Genomic DNA, 21941 nt, shown 5'->3' with positions numbered 1-21941 from the left:
CTCTCGGGCCTGCCAGGTGTCTGTGGAGAGGTCTGCTGTTAATCTGATATTTCTCCCTACATAAGTTAAGAATTTCTTATCTCACTCTGCTTTAAGGATTTTCTCTTTATCTTTGGAATTTGCAAGTTTCACTATTAAATGTTGAGATGTTGAACAATTTTTATTGATTTTCGGGAGGGGGTCCTTTCTATCTCTTGGACCTGAATGCCTGTTTCCTTCCCTAGATTTGGGAAATTCTCAGCTATGATTTGCTCACATATACTTTGTGGTCCTCTCTCCCTCTCAGCCTCTTCTGGAGCCCCAATTATATTTAAATTCTTCCTTCTCAAGCTATCATTTATTTCCTTAAGCCTTTCCTCATGGTCTCTTAATTGTTTTTCTCTTTTTTCCTCAGTTTCCTTCCTTACCATCAACTTGTCTTCTATGTCACTCAACTCTCTCTTCCACCTCATTAACCCTAGCAGTTAGAACATCCAGTTTGGATTGCATCTCTTTTAATCTGTTTTTAATTTCATCCTGTTTAGATCTCAGTTCTGCTGTAATGAAGTGTCTAGAGGCCTTTATGCCTTTTTCCAGAGCCACCAGTAGCTTTATAATCATGCCTCTGAATTGGCTTTCTGACATCGAATTGAAATCCGCATTCTGTAACTCTGTGGCAGAGAGTACTGTTTCCGGTTCTTTTTTTTTGTGGTGAATTCTTCCTTCTAGTCATTTTGTCCAGTGCAGAGTGGCTGTATGAGCAGGCAGAGTCAAAAATATCAACCACGACTTAAGTAAAATTCACCCTAGATGATTCCAAAGAGGTCAGAGACCAGAAAATGAAAAAGATCAGAAAATAAAACTAAGGACCACTAAAGTGAAAAAAAAAAAAAAAAAAAGTAAAAAATAAAAGGCCAAAACCCCAAAGAAAAAGAACAAAGAAAAAAAGAAAAGAGAAGAGAAATAGGGGGGGCTGGGGGCTGAGGGTGGTGAAGAAGTGGTAGTGGAGGGAGAATGTAGTCTACCTGAGGGGTCCTAGAGGGTGATCCTCTTAGTTCTGAATGTATTTTGTTTTGTATGTTAGAAGATGCTCAGTCCCAAATTTGTATAAACCAGCAATACTTATAGAAAGCCCCAACAATGACCACCAAAGCATAAGCAAGATAAAGGAGGGGAGCAGAATGGGAATGAAGAGAATATAATCTCACAGAATGAACCAGCACGGTATTCTACTTGGTTCTGGGTGTATGCTGGTCATGTTTTAGAAGGTATTAACTTCTGCCTTTGTAGAACAAAACAAGGTAGAGAAAACAAAAAACACAAAACAGAAACCTATATTTTGTATATCTCCTAAAATTAAATTGAATATGTTGAAAAGAATCCAGAAGTGAAAAATGTATCTAAGACATGTAATTATAGAAATATGAAGCCCAAAAAGGAAAAAACTTAAAAATGAAGAGTTGATAAAATATTGTAGTTAAGATGGTAAAAGAGAAAAAATATTGGAAACTTTTAGTCTGGTATAAAAACGAGTTGTAATGGAAAAAGGAAAACAAAGGGGTACCTTCTAGTTCTATATACTGTATTCCCTCGATTTTCCCTTGGTCTAGACCTTTCCAGCGCTGCTTGGTCAAGAGCTTGCTCTTCCTTTTACTTCTAGCTGGTCTTCTGGGGGAGGGGCCTGCTGTGCTTATTGTCTGGTGTCTGTGCCTGGGTGGAGATGCCTGCCCCTCACCAGGTGTAGGGCTCAGTATGAGCTGTTTATCCTTGGTTTATCCCTCAGCAAGGCTTTATTCCCTGGTGGCCCCGCCTCTCACAGGCAGAAGGTGAAACGAGGAAAAACAACAATGGTGATGGCCAGATTTCCAGCTCTGGAGTCGAGCTCCCTGCGAGTAATTAATGCAATCTCCCATTCCTCACTGGCGTAGATGCTCCTGGGGCCAGCATGGGTGCACTGCTCTGCACAGCTTGGGGGTGCCCAGTGGCAGGAAAGTTCTCACTGTCCTGTGCATTCCCTGCTTCTGCCTGTCCCAGGGGGAGCACAGGATCACTGGCTTTGTCCGCTTGGGTGCCCTGGTATCTGGGACCCTGTGCCGCTGGACCCGCGCTCCCAGGGTCCACCTCTGCTGAAGGGAATTGGGCATAGCCACCTCTGTCTGGAGCCGGCCCACCGACTGGCTTCTCCTAACTTCCCTGAGGGCTGCAGTGCTCTAGCCCTTTACCGATATTGAATGGAAGTTTGCAGTGCGCTTTACCCCCGGGTGCTCCTCCTCTTATAGTCACTCCAGGAATCTTGAAGCTTCACTGCCCCTCCTGGGAGTTTTTTTTTTTTTTTTTTAAATAAATTTATTTTTATTGGTGTTCAATTTGTCAACATACAGAATAACACTCAGTGCTCATCCCGTCAAGTGCCCCCCTCAGTGCTCGCCACCCAGCCACCCCCACCCCCCGCCCACCTCCCCTTCCACCACCCCTAGTTCGTTTCCCAGAGTTAGGAGTCTCTCATGTTCTGTCTCCCTTTCTGACTTATTTTTTCTCCTTTCCCCTTTATTCCCTTTCATTATTTTTTATATTCCCCAAACGAATGAGACCATATAATGTTTGTCCTACTCCGATTGACTTGTTTCACTCAGCATAATACCCTCCAGTTCCATCCACGTCGAAGCAAATGGTGGGTATTTGTCGTTTCTAATGGCTGAGCAATATTCCATTGTATACATAAACCACATCTTCTTTATCCATTCATCTTTCGATGGACACCGAGGCTCCTTCCACAGTTTGGCTATTGTGGACATTGCTGCTAGAAACATCGGGTGCAGGTGTCCCGGCGTTTCATTGCATCTATATCTTTGTTTTTGGCCACTCTGCACTGAGCAAAATGACTAGAAGGAAAACCTCACCTCAAAAGAAAATCAGAAACAGTCCTCTCTCCCACAGAGTTACAAAATCTGGATTACAATTCAATGTCAGACAGCCAATTCAGAAGCACTATTATATAGCTACTGGTGGCTCTAGAAAAAAGCATAAAGGACTCAAGAGACTTCATGACTGCAGAATTTAGATCTAATCAGGCAGAAATTAAAAATCAATTAAATGAGATGCAATCCAAACTAGAGGTCCTAACGACGAGGGTTAACGAGGTGGAAGAACGAGTGAGTGACATAGAAGACAAGTTGATGGCAAAGAGGGAAACTGAGGATAAAAGAGACACAATTAGGGGATCCCTGGGTGGCGCAGCAGTTTGGCGCCTGCCTTTGGCCCAGGGCGCGATCCTGGAGACCCGGGATCGAATCCCACATCGGGCTCCCGGTGCATGGAGCCTGCTTCTCCCTCTGCCTGTGTCTCTGACTCTCTCTCTCTCTCTCTGTGACTATCATGAATAAATAAAATCTTAAAAAAAAAAAAAAAAGAGACACAATTAAAAGATCATGAGGATAGATTAAGGGAAATATGTGACAGCCTGAGGAAGAAAAATTTAATTGGGGTTCCCGAGGGTGCTGAAAGGGCCAGAGGGCCAGAATATGTATTTGAACAAATCACAGCTGAAAACTTTCCTAATCTGGTAAGGGAAACAGGCATTCAGATCCAGGAAATAAGAGAGACCCCCCCCCTAAAATCAATAAAAACCGTTCAATACCTCGACATTTAATAGTGAAACTTGCAAATTCCAAAGATAAAGAGAAGATCCTTAAAGCAGCAAGAGACAAGAGATCCCTAACTTATATGGGGAGGCATATCAGATTAACAGCAGACCCCTCCATAGAGACCTGGCAGGCCAGAAAGGGCTGGCATGATATATTCAGGGTCCTAAATGAGAAAAACATTCAGCCAAGAATACTTTATCCAGCAAGGCTCTCATTCAGAATAGAAGGAGAGAGAAAGAGCTTCCAAGACAGGCAGGAACTGAAAGAATATGTGACCTCCTGGGAGTTTTTAAAGTTCCTGCTTCTCCAGGGCTGGGCTTTCCTCCCCCAAAGTCTCCTCACGGTGTCCCTCCCCTACTTTATTCTTATGTCTCTTCTCTTCTCTTCTCTTCTCTTCTCTTCTCTTCTCTTCTCTTCTCTTCTCTTCTCTTCTCTTCTCTTCTCTTTTCTTTCTTTTCTCTCTCTTCTCTTCTCTTCTCTTCTCTTCTCTTCTCTTCTCTTCTCTTCTTTTCTTTCTTTTCTTATTCCTTCCTTTCCTTCCTTCGAAAACTTTTCTCTATAGCATTCCAGCTGTATCTCTTTAAATCTCAGGTCAAATTTGTAGGTGTTGAGGATGTTTTGAAAGTTATCTAGGTAAGTTGGTGGCACCAGGTTTGTTGAGGACCCCTTACCATCTTACCCTTCCTCCTCAACAATGACTTTTTTTTTAAGAGTCCAGGCCAGTTATCTTGTAGAATGTCCCATAGTCTGGGTCATCTCCTCTGATTAGTCTTAAGATTAAGTTATCCTTAGGGAAGAATCCTTGCAGTTGATGTATATAGCCAGGCAGATTATATATTTTGATTGTGCCTTAGAGGTTTTAGATATTGAAGCTTGCATCATGCTCCTTTATGATTCTGATTTAATTAGTCTGGGGTAGATTGGACTTTGGTTTCATTGATCTGGGCTTTCTGACAGCCGGTTCTTGTGGGGATCAAATTTGACCAGACTTATTTGATGATTAAGGCTAGAGAGGAGACCCTCTCCTTTCTCCCTGGCTGTATGTTCTAATTTCTTACATTGTCATTGGGGGAAGACTTCTGGGCTCCTCGCTAGCCCTGTTTGGATTTTGCCCATTAGCACTCATCTTTTTATCATTGTATACTTTCAGGAAATAACTTACCCAGTTACCACCACAGGAAACATATTTCCTAATTGGCTTGCTATCTTGTTTGCCTTTCATGGCCAAGATAGTGAGTCTCGAGCAAGAATCTCTTCTTTTTAGAGCATCGTTTTTTCCATGAGTCTTAAATAATTAAAATGCTCTAATTACAAATTCTGTTATGAGACAAATTCTAATTAGAGAAATTCTTCTCATTGGGGTTGTGTTAAATAAGTGTTTGTTATATTTAAATCAGAAGTTTCTTATTTGTGTGAGAAATAGAAAGGTCTGAATTATTGCTTATGTATATCCTTGCCCTTGAAGTGTGGCTCACAGAACAGCAACAGCATGAGCTAATCTTTAACATGAAATGATTGGTTTGGCTTTAACACACGTTTCTTCCCTTTCTTGTCTGTCACTTTTGGCCTAACTCTGGTCCTCTCTCTAATACAGCTAGTATCTTTCAACATGATATTGTTAGTTTATACTATTCTCCATTTCCATACTGTTAGTCCTCTAATCTTGGTTTTTGTCTTATTCTCTTTTTTGTGATAGAAATGTGGAGTGGTTAAAAGAACACACAAGGTCAATTTCTGGTACTGCCTGTTGTGGATCACCTAGAACATTGGGTCAGAACATTAACTTGTCACACAGAACTCTACCCAAACCTACCAGGTTCACAGGTTTTGACCTGGGTGTGCCTTATTCAGATGCTATAGAGCATTGTTTGGGACGTTTCTTCTGGTTCCTTTTGTGAGAATTTATATAATCCCATTCTTTAGTGAGCTTCTCTGTCCAGAATTCTGGAATAGCACAGAGGTCCGGGTTATCTGAAGGGCTCTCATACTTTGACTTTTACCTAGAGTTTGTTAAAGTGCAAATTGCCTGACCCACCCCCTGACTTTCTGATTTAGGAAGTGTGGATTGTTGCTGACAGTTTGTTTTTGACAAATTTCCAGATGAAGCTAATACTGCTGGTCTGGAGCCACACTTTGAAAACAGCTGTATTAGAGTGGGGAAAAAGGTTATTGTGGAATAATTATTGGCAGCTGGAAATTTTATCAAAAATTGAAAACATCTGCTTTGATAACGGGCACAAAGCTATTTTGATGGTTATTTCCAAAGCAGTTAAGATTTGAAATAGCCTTCATCACCATTTAAACTATAGTTCCTCAGTTTTGTTAGTTACATTTTATTTTGTACTTTTGTTTTTCCTCCCACTGAGTAAATTGCTTTTGCACAGAACAGTAATGATTAGCACCAGAACTACATTAAAATATTGTTGAGAGCAACCAGAGATAGGCATTGATTTGACAAATTTAGATTTTGGAAAATTGGATGTGTTTTAAAACCCTTTCAAGTTTATTCATTTTCAAAATGTATCAGAGGCTCCTGCTCCTCTTAAGTCATCTAAGTCAATATGACTTCAGAAGGAGGCCATGTGACTAGAAACAGCAGCTGGGAAGGTGCACCTTCTCCTCAGAAAGCCTAGATGTACAACCTGACGTCTAAACGGCTACTGTTTTTCAGTTACTAAGACAAAATATGTATGACTTAATGTCCTTGTAAAGGGACTCAGTTCTTTTGGAAATGCGATTAAAAACATGTATTATGCACAAAAATATTTGTATCCTGTGACTCAGTAATCTCATGTCTAGGACTCTGTCAACTCTAAAGAAATTTCTAAGTATGAAAAAAACTTGTATGTATGGTGTTACTTATAGGTTGCAAAAGCCGTCCAAATGTCCAGCAATAAGGAATAGCTTAAGTAAACATGCCAGATTGACTTGGTATATTGAAGATTATTTCCTATTCAGGATGCTTAATGTGTAACAATATGGAAAAATCATTGTGATAAGGTGGTGGGGGAAGCAAGGATATTGTTCTAAAATTGCTAATATTCGTTAGGTATAGCTGCTCTATATCTATGGGCATTTGAGAAGGTCTACGGAAAAAAATGCCACAGCATGGTTGGGTTGGGATGGCGAGATTTTGTGATTATTTCCTTTTTCTCTCACAAGTTTTCTGTAATGTTCTTTGTATTATTTTTAAAAATCTGTTTCTTCACTACTCATTACTCTTCTTGCCAAGAAATTAAAAAATTGGTATAGTGTTTGTAATTGTCAAAAACAAACATCAGCTTTTAGCATCAAGCTGGTTTTCCTTCTCAACACATATCTCTTTGTTCATTTAGAGTGAACTTGAGTCTTTAGCAGGTTTTGCAAACTTTTAGGTAGATATAATTACATGATTAACCACCATGTAATCTTACTGTTCTAGTAAACAAGTGTTTTTAGAAATGCTGAGAGGGCTGATAGGTTATATGGACCTTTTAAAAAAAAAGTTAACTTGTTTTCTCTTTTCCAATAGATTAATGTTTTGTCTTTTTGATCTCTGTAGTGCAATTAAAATGAGGCCAAAGGAAGGAGAGACGTATTTTGATGTCGTGGTTGTCATTGACCCTGTCACCAGAGAAGCACAGAGACTTGCCCCATTGCTCTTGGTAGGCATACCCTAAATGGCAGTTCACATTTCTTGGTCCCAGGCCCTGTGACTCTCTGAGTGTCATTGTTCCCCTGGTTATCTTCAGAGAGCATTGGAAAATGTTACAGGGCATCTTGGCAAAGCACAAATGTCTTCATAAAGATTGATAATGGCTCTGCAAACAGCCTTATAACCTTGAAAGTTGGCACAAGTTTGGTTGGTTTCCTCATGTAATTTTTTAAAAATGTCCTATTTAGAGCAAGGTGTCTCTCTCTCTCTCTCTCTCTTTTTTTTTTTTTTTAAGATTTTATTTATCTATTCATGAGAGACAGAGAAAGGCAGAGACATAGAGGGAGAAGTAGGCTCCCCGGGGGGAACCAGATGTGGGACTCGATCCCCAGACCCGGGATCATGCCCTGAGCCAAAGGCTCAACCTCTGAGCCACTCAGGCGTCCCTAGAGCAAGATGTCTTTTAATTAAATTGATTTGGGGCAGCCCGGGTGGCTCAGCGGTTTAGCGCCGCCTTCAGCCTAGGGCCTGATCCTGGAGACCCAGGATCGGGTCCCAGGTCGGGCTCCCTGCGTGGAGCCTGCTTCTCCCTCTGCCTGTGTCTCTGCCCTTCTCTCTCTCTGTGTCTCTCATGAATAAATAAGTAAAATCTTAAAAAAAAATAATTAAATTGATTTTTGCCATATTTTGATTTATAATGAATAAGAGTTAAAAAGGGTAAAATAATTTTACTTTATCATTTTCCTTTTTAAAAACTAGCATTTTTTAGATTAGCATGTCTTGTAGATTTGTATATTACAATTTTAAGAAAATCTAAGAACTCTGCCAAAAAGACAGTTGCCTCAACATCTTTTTTTTTGAGTTGTATTTCTTTTTTGAGGTGACATTTAATTGACATATAATCAACTAACCTTTTGGTGGGTGTGTGTATATAAGGTTTTTTCCTACTATAGTATATAGACCATACTGATGAACCTTTAAAATTTTCCTTGTATAGACAGCTCTCCCATTATCCATCAGTTGCTTCATTACATGAGGGGGAGCAGTGATTTGCAGTAGCCCATTTGCCATGCTTTTGCCAAGTGATAAGTGTTTGTGATTTAGATTGTGTGCCAGAGTTGTGATTTTCAGAAATTTCTCCAGTACAGATTTTATGGCTTTTATTACCTTTCTGTGTTTCTTGAGATATTAAGAGGTGTTAACTTAGTGTCAGAGTGGATGTTTCTGAAGAGAATATATAAATATTTTGCCTCAAATATCAGTCACTTTCTATGTAGGAAAATTTTATGTTTTGTCCCTGGCTTACTCTTTTAGGTTTTAACCCAGCTGATCAACATGAATCTAAGAGTGTTTATGAACTGCCAATCTAAACTTTCTGACATGCCTTTAAAAAGGTAAAACAAACTGTTTAAGAAAATCAATTGAAAATGTGGTATCTGAAAGGTGATATTAAATGTTAAAGTTCAAATGGGTTTATAGGTGGACTTCATGTTTGAAAAGATTGTTAACTGTATGTTCAGTTTTGCTCAATTTCTGCTCTCATTCACAGTTCTAAGAACTTAGTGTGGGCATGGAAGCATTTAAGTGGCATTAACTCAGGTTACTTGAGCCTGCCTGCCTCTCTCCCTCCCTCCCTTGGAATTACATAGTTCTTTAATTTTAGAGTATTTGGATCAATGTAGCTATTAAATTTACCTAGTTAAAAAAATGTGCTGTGGTACAGAAAGAAACTTGTCTGTTCCTTTTTATCTTAAAAGTGGAGCAGTTATTTCAAGTTGGAGTATATTTGTCAGAGGAAACTCATTTGCATGTATCTTGAGAAGGAGAGCAGGCTTAGCTCTATGTTGTCTGAACCTTGGAATGGTCATTTATGGAGAAAGTTATATAAAAAGATGTTAATAGTAATAGGGTAGCCATCTGCTGGGTCTGTGGGAAATTCCTGATGTGCAAATGTGCTTTGTTTGTGGGTTTTTTTTTTTTTTTTTTTAATTTTTATTTATTTACTTGAAAGAAAAAGAGAGAGCACAAGCCAGGAGGCGAGTTCAGAGGGAGAGAGGGAGAGAGATAGACTCCCTGCTGAGCAGGGCTCTACCCCAGGACCCTGGGGTCACGACCTGAACCGAAGGCAGATGCTTACCAACTGAGCCTCCCAGGCGCCCCTGTATGTGCCATGTTTTAGAAGTTAGATTCTAAGTGAACTCAAACACCGTTTGAAAGTGACTAAACCATTCTCAACCTCCACCATTGTCCTTGAGTAGGAGAAATGTTTAAACTACTGCATGTAGTGTTTTCAGGGCTCACCTGAGAACCATTTAGGACTTTGTGTTTAAGAGAAAAATAAGTTTCTCTTACTGATGGGAGGCATGTGTTCAGGAAATCTTGTGACTCCAAACAACAGCCACCCTTACCAGTATCAGAAAGAATGACCTCTCCTCTCAATTCTGTTCCTCCTGCTCTTGCATCTGCAACAGCCACAGGAGGCATAATTAGGTCAAGAGATGGTATTGGATACACTTTTCCCAGTCTGGGAGGATACCCTTGCAAATCTAGTTTGTTTTATTTTAAACTAGCTAGTTACCTGTGTGAATGCCTGTGAACTTAAAGACTATGGGAGTACTAAAAAGACTCACTTTTTTTTTTTTTTTTTTTTAATTTCAGCTTTTACAGATATGTCTTAGAACCAGAGATTTCTTTCACTCCAGACAATAGCTTTGCTAAGGGTCCAATAGCAAAATTTTTGGATATGCCACAGTCTCCTCTTTTCACCCTGAATTTGAACACACCGGAGAGTTGGATGGTGGAGTCTGTCAGAACACCGTATGATCTTGATAATATTTATTTAGAAGAGGTAAGAATGTCATTGCTCCTACGTATGTAATCTTGTGTTGTAAACTGTTTAAGATGGAGTGGTGGTAGTTTCTGACTGAACAGAGATGTCTGTTATCACTTATAATTGTATTATTAAAAAATAATAGCTTCATTGAGATCTATTTCACATACCATAAAATTCACTCTTTTAAAGTATACAATTCAGTAGTTTTAGTATATTCACAAAATTGTTCAGCCATTACCACTACTTAGAAACCATACCCATTAGCAGTCATTCCCCATGACCCCTGGCAACCACTATTCTACATTCTGCCTCTGTGGATTTGCCTGTTCTAACATTTGATCTAAAGAGAATCATATATTTTTGTGACTGGCTTCTTTCACCTAAATTATTAGTTTTAAGGTTTGTCTATGTTGTAGCATGTATTAGTATTTAATTCTTTTTTATTGCCAGGTAATATTTTATTGTATAGATATATCACATTCTGTTTATCCATTCATTGATAGACATTTGGGTTGTTTCTACTTTTTGCCTATTATAAATAATGCTGCTGTGAATATTCATGTCCAAGTTTTTGTAGATGTGCTTTTATTTCTCTTGGAATTGGTGGATCATACAGTAATTCTTTGTTTAATTAATTGAGGGCCTGCCAAACTTTTCCAGGGTGAGTGCACCATTTTCCCATTCCTGCCTATGATGTTGAGCATTTTTTTCAAGTGTTTATTGGCTGTATATTCTCTTTGGGGGAGAAATGTCTGTTCAATTCCTTTGCCTATTTTAAAATTTTTCCTTGTCTTTTTATTGTGGAATTGTAAGAGTTCTTTGTATATTCTGGATGCAAATCCCTTATCAAATACACGATTGGTAAATAATTTCTCTTTTTTTAAATAATTTCTTTCATTCTGTTAGCTGTCTTTTACTTTCTAGATAATGTTCTTTGAAGCACAAATGTTTCTAATCTTGATGAAAGCTGTTTTGTTTTTAAGATTTTATTTATTTATTTATTTATTTATGAGAGAGAGAGAGAGAGCGAGAAAGAAAGGCAGAGACATAGGCAGAGGGAGAAGTAGACTCCATGCAGGAAGCATGATATGGTACTCAATCCCGGGACTCCGGGATCATGCCCTGACCCAAAGGCAGATGCTCAGTCGCTGAGCCAACCAGGTGTCCCTGTTTTTTTTTGTTGTTACCTGTGCTTTTGGTTGTATACCTGAGAAATCAGTGTTTAATCATAGGTCACGAAGATTTACTCCTAGAAGACTTTCAAAGTTTTAAACTCTTCCAATTAGGTCTTTTATTCATTTTGAGTTTTTTGTATTTGGTATGAGGTATTATTACACCTTTCTTTGCATGTGAATATCCGTTTGTCACAGTACTATTTGTTGAAAATACTATTCTTTCCCCATTGAATGATCTTGGTACTACCTTTGTCAAAGATCTGTTAAACCTACATGAATTTAATTCTAGACTCTCAGATCTATTCTCTTTTTTTTAATTTTTTTTTTTTTAGTTTTTATTTATTTATGATAGTCACAGAGAGAGAGAGAGGCAGAGACACAGGCAGAGGGAGAAGCAGGCTCCATGCACTGGGAGCCCGATGTGAGATTCTATCCCAGGTCTCCAGGATCGCGCCCTGGGCCAAAGGCAGGCGCCAAACCGCTGCGCCACCCAGGGATCCCTAGATCTATTCTCTTGATCTGTGTCTGTCCTTAGACCACACTTGTCTTACTGTAGCTTTGTTGTGAGTTTTGAAACTGGTGAGTTTTCCAATTTTATTCTTATTTTTTTGGGATAGTTTTGGCTATTTTGGTTTCTTTGTATTTTGGAATCAGCTTATTAATAGCTGTAGGAAAGGCTGCTGAGATTTTGTTAGAGATTACATTAAATCCCTAGATCAGTTTGAAGAATATTGCCATCTTAACATTAAGTGTTCTGACCCATGAACATGGGATGCCTTTCCATTTATTTGAGTCTTTAATTTCTTTCAGAAATGTTTTATAGGTCTTAGTATACAAGCTTATAAAAGATCATGTCATCTGCAGATAGAGGTAGTTTTATTTCTTCAAACCAAATATCTTTTATTTAATTTTCTTACCTATTTGGGAAAATTTTAAATTACCAATTAATTCCTTTATTATGGATTTGTTTAGATTTTCTATCTCAAGTCAGTTTCTGGAGTTTGTGTCTCAGGAATTTATCCATTTTATCTAGATTATAATTGGTCTGTAGTTATAGCATTTTTCTACAGTCTTTTAAATTTAAGCTTAATAGTGATGTGTCTTTTTCCCTTGCTGATTTCAGTGAGTTGGCTCTTCTCTCTTTTTTTTTGTGGTCACTCCAATTAAAAGTTTGTCAGTTTGTTGATATTTTTGAAGAACCAGCTTTTGGCTTCATTGATCTTTTTTTCTCTGTTTTTCTGTTCTTTATTTCATTTATGTTCATATAACTATTTTGAGTGTCTAAGGTAAGTGGTCCTTTCCCTCAGTCCACTTTCAAAGATCGAGAGTTCACAAGTGTAGTTTCACTGATGTCTCTTTACAGCCCTCACTCTCTGTACCTGGCTCAGAGTGTATTAACAAAAGAATTAAAACACATGGTCTTTACTTACAAGGAGCTAATGGCATCTCAGAGCCTTCTTCCTTTTAAGATAACTGTCTCTGTGTCTGTCCTAAAGATCTCTTCCTAGAGTTGAAGCCTGTTTCCTGGCTCCTCTTCTTAGGAATTGGGAGATCAGGAACTTGAAGATAGTTATTAAAGGACTCCTCAGCCTTCTTTTCATTAGGGTAAAGAAGAATCCCACAGGTGCTAATAAGTGAGGGGAGAGTGTGTGTACACACTTGCCTTATTTCCCACCTCAAACCTGTCTACCATATTTGTAACAAATGGGAAATACAGTCTTTGCCCTTGAAGAACCAACTTTTGGCGAGGAGATTGTACAATGGCCACAGAAAGCACTAAAGAGCAGTGCAAGAAGGCACAGAACAGATGCAGAGCAGCTCTCTTCCATATCCTTAGAGTTTTTGCTGCTATTTCCTGGGCTTTCTCTGTATCTGCTGAAAACAGAGCATGGGACTTGGTGAGCTTGTGGAGGTTTACCCCTTAGCTTTCATTATTATGCTTTTGGAATTTAGTGTTGCAGTAACACATTAAGCTCCAAATGGTGCATTATTAGCATTAGGTAGAATTACAGAGCCAAGCGTGAACTAGCCTGGGATAAAAACCCTTTAATTAACAAAAGCCAAGCTGCCCCAAGACCTTGCAATTATATTGTATTTTCTGCAAGGAATCAGTAATAATTTAGGCAATTGATGTAGAATATGAATGGTTTTATGTCATGGAGCTATGATACATTTTAGATATTTGCATTTAGAACAGCATTAGTATTTTCAGCTATATCCTGTAGGCCAAGATGAATTTACAGTTTTCTCTGCTGTTCTCATTGTTATCTTCCTTATTCTTTAGCTTTTAGATCTATTTGTTCTTTTGACAGTGTATTTTACGTACTTTTCCCCATACTACTTCCTAGATGATAATGTGATCTTTTCATCTGTACAGAACCTCCTTATTGTATTCTTTTTTTCCTGATTCTTTTCCCAACCCATCTGAGTTTTGAGAATTGTATATGGTTGTTAACCACCAGCATAATCAAGATACAGAGCATTTCCATCACCCCAGAAAGTTCTCTTGTGCCCCTTTACAGGCATTCCCCTCCCCTTTCTGTCACTATAGTTTTGCTTTTCCTTAAATTTCTTAGAAATATGGCCATACAGCATATAGTCTTTTATGTCTGGCTTTGTTCACTTTGCACAATGTGTTTGAAATCCCATGTTATTACATGTCTCAACAGTTTGTTTCTTTTTAAGATTTTATTTATTTATTCATGAGAGACACATGAGAGAGAGGCAGAGGGAGAAGCAGGCTCCCTGTGGGAGCCCAATGCGAGACTCAATCCCAGGACCCTGGGATCATGACCTGAGCCAAAGGCAGATGCTCAACCACTGAGCTACCCATGTGCCCATAACAGTTTGGGTTTTTTTATTGGTGAGTAATTTTCAAGTGATTTAATTCTGCTGTTGCAGGTGGATAGTGTGGTGGCTGCTGAGTATGAGCTGGAGTACCTCTTACTAGAAGGTCACTGCTACGACATCACCACAGGCCAGCCCCCACGAGGACTGCAGTTTACATTAGGAACTTCAGCCAACCCAGTCATTGTGGATACCATTGTTATGGCCAATCTGGTAAATAAGCAGTACATCACGTGGTGGTATTGAGTCATATTAATTTGGACACTACGATTTATGATGAAGGAGTTTGTAATGTGAACATGAGGGAGATTAAAATCCATGTTCGACTGAATTTGGTCAATATAAAAATTATAAGTTAACCTTGTAGGTCAGAATTACATGTCAGCCTAAAAAAAAATGCTAGAATATTCTTAATATTCTTTTCTAAGTAAAGTGGCCCCTGCAAATAAATTGCTTATGAGCTTGTAGGTCAGAATTACATGTCAGCCTAAAAAAAATGCTAGAATATTCTTAATATTCTTTTCTAAGTAAACTGGCCCCTGCAAATAAATTGCTTATGAGCTGACAGTGTTTTTCTTGGCTTTGAAGGTTTGTAGCTTATTCACACATGACACATTGATCCTTCACTCACAGATCAAGAACCCCCTTCTTGGCTTCACTGGCCTGTATTTTGCTAGTGTTTCTAATGTGTAGGGTTTTGTTTGTTTGTGTGTTGTTTTTTTAAAGAATTGCACCGAAATTATAACTATCCCTCGAAAACAGTATTTTGATATTTCAAAGAGAACTAAAATTTGTCTTTCTTCTTGCTGTAGGGCTACTTTCAGTTAAAAGCCAACCCGGGTGCTTGGATTCTCAGACTAAGGAAGGGTCGTTCTGAAGATATTTATAGAATCTACAGGTAGGATTAAGTGATGTAAGTGCTGTTTTTCCAGAACACTTTGTAAAGAATCAGCTTGAATTGAGTACTACACTGACAGCTAGGGAATAAGGATTTAATTTATGTATGATGAAACAGTGCTATTCTAGAAAATTGAGTATAGAAGAACTGTCAGGGTATGATAGGGCAATAACTGGTGTTAAATACTAGGAAGTATAGTCAAATTTCACTCTTTAGTCTTTCCTTTGTGCTAATAGCATCTTTGAATCAGATCATTTTCTCACTGCAATGAAAACCATAGGCAGATGAAAAATCGAGTCATTTCAAGAAAGGAAAGAAAAAATGAATAACAGATTTTTCTACCTAGACAGTGTATTTCTGGACCCTGGGTGAATTGCAGATACACAATAAGTATAAGCTTTGGCCATGAAATCTGTAGTACTGGCACTGGCTTTCCCAGGCTGTGGGAGTATGGAAGTATGTCAGAGCATTTCGTTGGTTAAGGGTTTTTGCCTTGAGATTTGCTCTGACTGCCTATTAGTTTAAAAAAATTATACTGCCTTTTAAAAGGTATAATCTAAATTCTGCTTAACACAATTTAATTTTAAGCTATGTGAAGAGAGTTCATGTCTATTTTTAGGAAGTGATTCCCATTACAGTGTATTTAAAATATTCTCTTGTGTCATCTTACTTCTATAGGATCTTTAGAGCAGTGTGGATTTTTGAACCTGTATTATAATAACAGATTCATTGTAAATACCAGGTTTTCTTCCAAATAATGTTTTCCAAATATTGTTTTGTAGAATTTAATCCCATCGTTAGAAGTTTTACTTGTTCTTCTTCTAAACTTTGTCCCTTTGTTTTCCTGGCTACTCTTTGCCTTCCCTAGCAGTGGGGAGTCCTCCTTTCTTCCTACTGTCTAGGGCTCTCTTTATCTTGGATATTCTCAGACTCTGGAGTATTTAATGTTCCCCCATTAGGAGTATTTCATGTTCCCCCATTAGAAACTTACCTTGCCTGAGAACTCTGCTCTCTGCTGGATTACAGTGAATGAATACAGTGAGTTCATATTTTGTTGTGGCTTTCTGCACTTAACACCTTGAAAATTGGTGCTTGGAAATTTTAGGCATTGCAGTTGATTGGGGATATCTTGTTTTTAATTATAAATATTTCTTCCTCTGCCGAAGCTCTGCCTGCAAATAGAGCTTATTATAGTTCTTTCTCCAGAACATGGGCACCAGATTGAGTACAGGGCCTACAGTTGGCTGGTTGTGTGCCTCTAGGCAAAAGGATAGAGTAGATAGATGCCTGTACAGAACTCTGAAGTAGAGTCATGCTTTATTTGTCCATGAAGGAGTAGAGTAATATGTTTCTAGTGATGGTTAAGAGTGGCTCATGCCCCTGGGCACTCCTTTATTGCTGGTACTGAGCTTGGCTCAGACTTTGTGAATATAGGCCTTGATTAAGTGCTCATCATGAGCTTGCCAGCACTGGCAGCTTTTCACTCTGTGAAAGGTAATTTAAAGAGGAGACTCAAGAAGGAGGTTTGGGTTGTGACTGATTAGAATGCTCAATGTTTGAAGGATAGAGATTCTGACAAAGTGCTTCTGTGTAGCTTGAAGGGGCTTCCTACAGGTTGTGAGGAAATAATTTGTTCTGGAAAACTCCTTTATGATAAAGATGATGGACAAATATGGCAGATTGATGTCAGACCACTTACTGCATTTTGAGAATTGTAATTTGTAATGTCTGTCTTACTCTTTCCCTTTCTTTTCTTTCTAAGCCATGATGGCACAGATTCTCCTCCTGATGCTGATGAAGTTGTTGTTGTCCTCAACAACTTCAAGAGCAAAATTATTAAAGTGAAGGTGAGTTTGGTAATGCTAAGGCAGCCACTCTTTTATAGTGGGTAAAGGTGGCGATATTCTGGCATTCAATAGCTCTTACCTAGAAATAGATGGATGTGTTAACTGATAATGCTATCACCATGGTCATCGTTTTACAATATATATGCATATCAAATCATCACATTGTACACCTTCAATTTATATAATATTGTTTGTCAATTTTATGCCAGTAAAGCTGATGGGGGAAAAATCCAGCTTAAAACTTTAATTCACCTTTGGAGTTTTATAGTGTTTATAGGAATGCCCTTTTTTTTTTTTTTTTTTCCCCTGAGAGAGAGCATATGCAGGGTAGGGTGGTGGGGATGGGGAGAGGGAGAGAGAGAGAGAGAATCCTAAGTAGGCCCCATGCCCAGTGTGGAGACCAATGTGAGGCTCAATCTCACAATCCTGAGATCATGATCTGAGCCAAAATCAAGAGTCAGACACTTAGCCAGCTGAGCCACCCAGGTGCTCCAGAATACTTCTTTAAATGTAAAATGTCTTGGGCAGCCCCGGTGACGCAGCGGTTTAGCGCCGCCTGCAGCCCGGGGTGTGATCCTGGAGACCCAGGATCGAGTCCCACATCGGGCTCCCTGCATGGAGCCTGCTTCTCCCTCTGCCTGTGTCTCTGCCTCTCTCTTTGCTCTCTCTGAATGAATAAATAAATAAATCTTTTAAAAAAAATAAAAATAAAAAAAAATAAATGTAAAATGTCTTTTGTAAATATACATTTGTGGCTTTCTTCAACTGAGAGATGGCACCTTTTGGGAAATCTCAGTGAGAAATATCAGTCTCATTTTACATAAAGTGTTTTCCTAGATATGATTTTGCTTACATAGCCATAGTTCACATTATTGTTCATGACTGTTCTCAAAAAATTGAGAAGAAAATTTCAATGACAGTAATAAGTGGTAGCCCTCTTTCATTTCTTTTCACTTAGAATTTTGAAGTTCTTAGTGCCTTAAATTCAAGTAAAAGGTATTATGGAATAAATAATCATTATACACAGTAAAATGTAAGGCAGACCATACACGGTGGAGCAGAAAACTGGTCTCTGCTGGTGAGAAGATTGAACCTGTCTTTATCCTGGTAAATCCTGAAAACAGGATTTGTTTGTGACATGAAGTGACTTCTTCCTGACCATGCTAATGCCAACTGCACTCTTCCTCTGCAGCCAGCTGTCAGCTTGGTGAATGAGGCTTCTAATTTTGCTCAGATTCTGTTTCCTACACAGTAGAATTTGAGGTTCTGTGACCATTTTTCAGAGTAAAAACAAATTAAAAGAGGTTGTTGTCTCGTCACCTGAGGCTTTGGTATGATATGTTGAAGATGGTTCTGTTGAATTCATCTGTACTCCAGGTGGGTTGTCTGCTTGTGGGAGAATTCATTCCCTGTTGTTGATGGCACTCCTCGCATATGGTTGCAGGTTCAGAAAAAGGCAGACATGGTGAATGAAGACTTGCTGAGTGATGGAACTATTGAGAATGAATCTGGATTTTGGGACTCCTTCAAATGGTAAATTGGCATCATTTAATGAAGTAAGATAAAGTAAGATTTTTTAAGGAAAGACTGAGATATGACACCATCCCTCCCTTCTTTTGAGTATAAGATCCCATCTGAGAAGAAATGTGTGGGAAATATCAGAAAGGGAGACAACATAAAGACTCCTAGCTCTGGGAAACGAACCAGGGGTGGTGGAAGGGGAGGAGGGCGGGGGGTGGGGGTGAACGGGTGACGGGCACTGGGGGGGGCACTTGATGGGATGAGCACTGGGTGTTATTCTGTATGTTGGTAAATTGAACACCAATAAAAAAAAAAATTTATTATTAAAAAAAAAAAAAGAATCCCATCTGGGCCTTTCAGCGTCTACACTCTGCCACCAAATCTTCTGCTTCTCTTTAGAGTAGATGTGTGTTTTCCACTGACAAAGTGAAGGAGGCTAATGTCCCCTTGTGGGGAAGTTACTTCCTCCTGCCTCTCGTTGCGTTGTGCCTGTCCTTCCATTGAGCAGATCACATTCTGTGGAATCGCCTGTGTTCAGTCTGTCCCTGAAGCTACGTGGTAGCCTGCAGGCAGCATCCATCTCTTTACCCTGTGGTGGCTTCGTTGCCTTATGCCCTCTCCGGGTGCCAGCAGATGCTTCACTGGCTCCTCCTGCACCCCCACCCCCCCAGGGAAGGAACTGGAATGGAAAACACCATCTCTGTAGCTCTTCTCTTAAAGGGCTATGTTTCTGTACTAGCATTTCAAGTGTTCTTGTTTTTACCTTTATTATTATAGGGGCTTTACAGGAGGACAGAAGACTGAGGAAGTGAAACAAGATAAAGATGACATAATTAATATTTTCTCTGTGGCATCTGGTCATCTCTATGAGAGATTTCTTCGGTTAGTCATGTTGATTATTTCAGTATATACCAATGAGTTTGTCACAATATTCTTATTTAGAGAATGTTTTATGGGATTCTGTCTGTTAACGTTTCTGTGTATCTGAAGCACTCTGAAGATTGTGAATATATCATTGTATTGTTTTGATCTGGTAGTCTCATAAAGTCTGGCTGTATCATAAATGCATCTTTGTGGATATTACAAGACTATAAACGTTTAATACCACTATGCACACATTATAAATAATTGGCCCCCAAGCATTGCTTAAGCCAGAAATTAGGAGGTTAACACAGAGAGTAGAAGTAGAATAGGGCCTCCAAAGATTCAGAACACCTTTGTTTTATAGACCTATTCAGAGGGTAAAGGGAGGCCTGAGGTCACCCAGCTAGAGCCACAGGGAAGTCACAGCCTTGGGCTGGTTGATGCAGTGGTGGCCAGGGGAAGGCTTGGCTGTGAATATGCTCCTTTACTTGAGGGAGTTTCCTAATGCTAGGGTTCACTTTACTTTTAACTTTCTGTGACAAATCTACTATGGAAAAGAATTAAACTATCATGTTAATCAGATTCAGCCCTCCTATTTCCAAGAAATAACTGACCTAAAATAGTTATGTCAAGTGTTAGTAATAATTTAATTAAGTTCCTTGACTCAGTTTGTTTTTGTCTGTTTTCAAAGTAGGAAATCATGACGCTGTTGCCATTTGCCCAGCCACACAGAGCTGCTGCCATTTGCCACCCCCGTCCTCTCCCTGTTCTCTTTCCTGGCGGGGTCTCTAATAGAGGCTGTGGGGGGCATGCAGCCACACAGAGCTGCTGTGACCTTACAGGTTTTCTTTTCAGAGTCCTGTAGTGAGTTTACCACAAACTTTGTTACTTATTTGTACCATAATTAAGACAGCAGTTCATGAAGCAAGTATATTTAAAGAATGTAACATGATTAAAACATTTGTCTTTATCAGATATATTTTTATGGGTGAGAAATACTCTTTCTTTTCCATCCATTGATAACCTTATAATAGCTGCAGTTTTCCATTTTCCATTAGTAAAGGTCTCTCTTTGCCATCAGTCTGCTCTGCCATGGAGAACACTTAATGGTTTCATGATTAACTCTACTTGATTTTGTTGACATTAAAAAGCATTGAAAGGTTATTATTACATTTGCTTTTGTTTGACAGTATAATGATGCTATCAGTACTGAAGAATACTAAGACTCCTGTGAAATTCTGGTTCTTGAAGAATTATTTGTCTCCCACATTTAAGGTTTGTTTCTCAGGGGGAAGGAGAAGATTCTTGTTAAGGAGATATGAATGGAATAATATACTTTTTACTGCTTCTATGTTATTTGTATGATTAAAAAATTTTCCTTTTGATTAGGTTTCCTTAATTCAGTTGCATATATTTTTAAAATTATTTATCTTAAGTGATCTCTGCATCTAAAGTGGGGCTCGAACTGGTGATCCTAAGGTCAAGAGTCACACACACTTCCGACTAAGCCAGTCAGGCACCCCCAGTTGCATATTTCTGTGTTCATTGCAGACTGGATTATTTTGGAGGAATAGTTGTTATGATACCAAGCACAAAATTCTGACCTTTTTGAAGCTTGGATAACATTGGAGGAGAATCTTTTGTGTTGATGAAATAACATTCTCTTCCTCTGAGCACATACATTATAAAGCACAATTAAGAAAGCATAGTGCTGGTTTCCAGTGAGGAGGATGATTCATTCTATCATGAGCAATTAACTACCCAGTGGTCTCTGGAAGTAATGTTCCCTATGTGCAAAATGAAAACAAGACTTTGAAAAGTTTTCTGCTTTATTTATATTAGTTAGTATTTGTTATCTAAATTGATTTATATATATCTTTTGGTTGTTATTGTTCTATAGAATTTGCTGAACAACTTTTAATGTATTCAGCAGTATCTTTCCTAGATAGGCAATTCACTTCTGATCCTCTGAAGGTACTTACATTTAGGATCTGAAAGACTTAACATAAATTTGTTCAGAATATTTGGATTGGCCATGTTATTTCCTGGGTTAGGCATAGGTATGAGAAAGGCTTTAAATCAATCCCAAACAATGTTTTACTGAAATCATGTTTTGACAGTTTTTTCCCATAAAACACACATATAAACACAAAAGCCCTTCATTGAAAGATTTGTCATTTCATGTGGTAATCAGAAGTCATAAAGAAATGGGGGTTTGGCACATTATTCTGTATTCTTTTATGTAGTCGTAGGTAAGTCAGGGTCAGATTTCTGTATTAGACTGCTCTTATGGTAAATGTGTTTTACTTGTACCATAATCATGATGACTGATTTACATTATACAGTTGATTTTCTTCATCAAAATAAATGGTGGTTTGTTGTTTCCTATGTCCAAAAATAGGAGTTCATACCTTATATGGCAAATGAATACAATTTCCAATATGAACTTGTTCAGTACAAATGGCCCCGGTGGCTTCATCAACAGACTGAGAAACAGCGCATCATCTGGGGTTATAAGATCCTCTTCCTGGATGTGCTCTTCCCACTAGTTGTTGACAAATTCCTGTTTGTGGATGCTGATCAGGTAAGCTCTCTTACAAGCCAGATTTAAACAGCTTGCATTAAGGGCATTAGACTTCCTTTTCATTTTTTAAATGATTTTTTCTTTGTTTAAGATTTTATTTATTTACAAGAGACAC

The 21941-nt window shown here is 38.7% G+C and overlaps 1 protein-coding gene across 6 annotated transcripts in view; it reads left to right on the top strand.

The window, feature by feature from the left end:
• Positions 1–21941, top strand: part of UGGT1 (UDP-glucose glycoprotein glucosyltransferase 1) — a 123096-nt gene that overhangs the window by 84963 nt on the left and 16192 nt on the right. For all 6 annotated transcript variants that reach the window (XR_012013038.1, XM_072788689.1, XM_072788688.1 and 3 more), the window contains 10 exons: positions 7165–7267; positions 8572–8651; positions 9916–10105; positions 14167–14325; positions 14925–15010; positions 16773–16857; positions 18302–18390; positions 19156–19260; positions 20433–20517; positions 21644–21826. Coding sequence is in view for 5 of the 6 variants with exons in the window: in XM_072788689.1 (XP_072644790.1) it covers positions 7165–7267; positions 8572–8651; positions 9916–10105; positions 14167–14325; positions 14925–15010; positions 16773–16857; positions 18302–18390; positions 19156–19260; positions 20433–20517; positions 21644–21826 (1165 nt within the window). In the remaining variant the exon portion in view is untranslated. The remainder of the gene's footprint in view (positions 1–7164; positions 7268–8571; positions 8652–9915; positions 10106–14166; positions 14326–14924; positions 15011–16772; positions 16858–18301; positions 18391–19155; positions 19261–20432; positions 20518–21643; positions 21827–21941) is intronic.

The sequence above is a fragment of the Canis lupus genome, chromosome 20 (genome assembly GCF_048164855.1).
Source record: "Canis lupus baileyi chromosome 20, mCanLup2.hap1, whole genome shotgun sequence".
NCBI lineage: Eukaryota > Metazoa > Chordata > Mammalia > Carnivora > Canidae > Canis > Canis lupus.
Note: the sequence above shows the minus strand (reverse complement) of the source record. Positions and strands in the feature narration are given on the sequence as shown.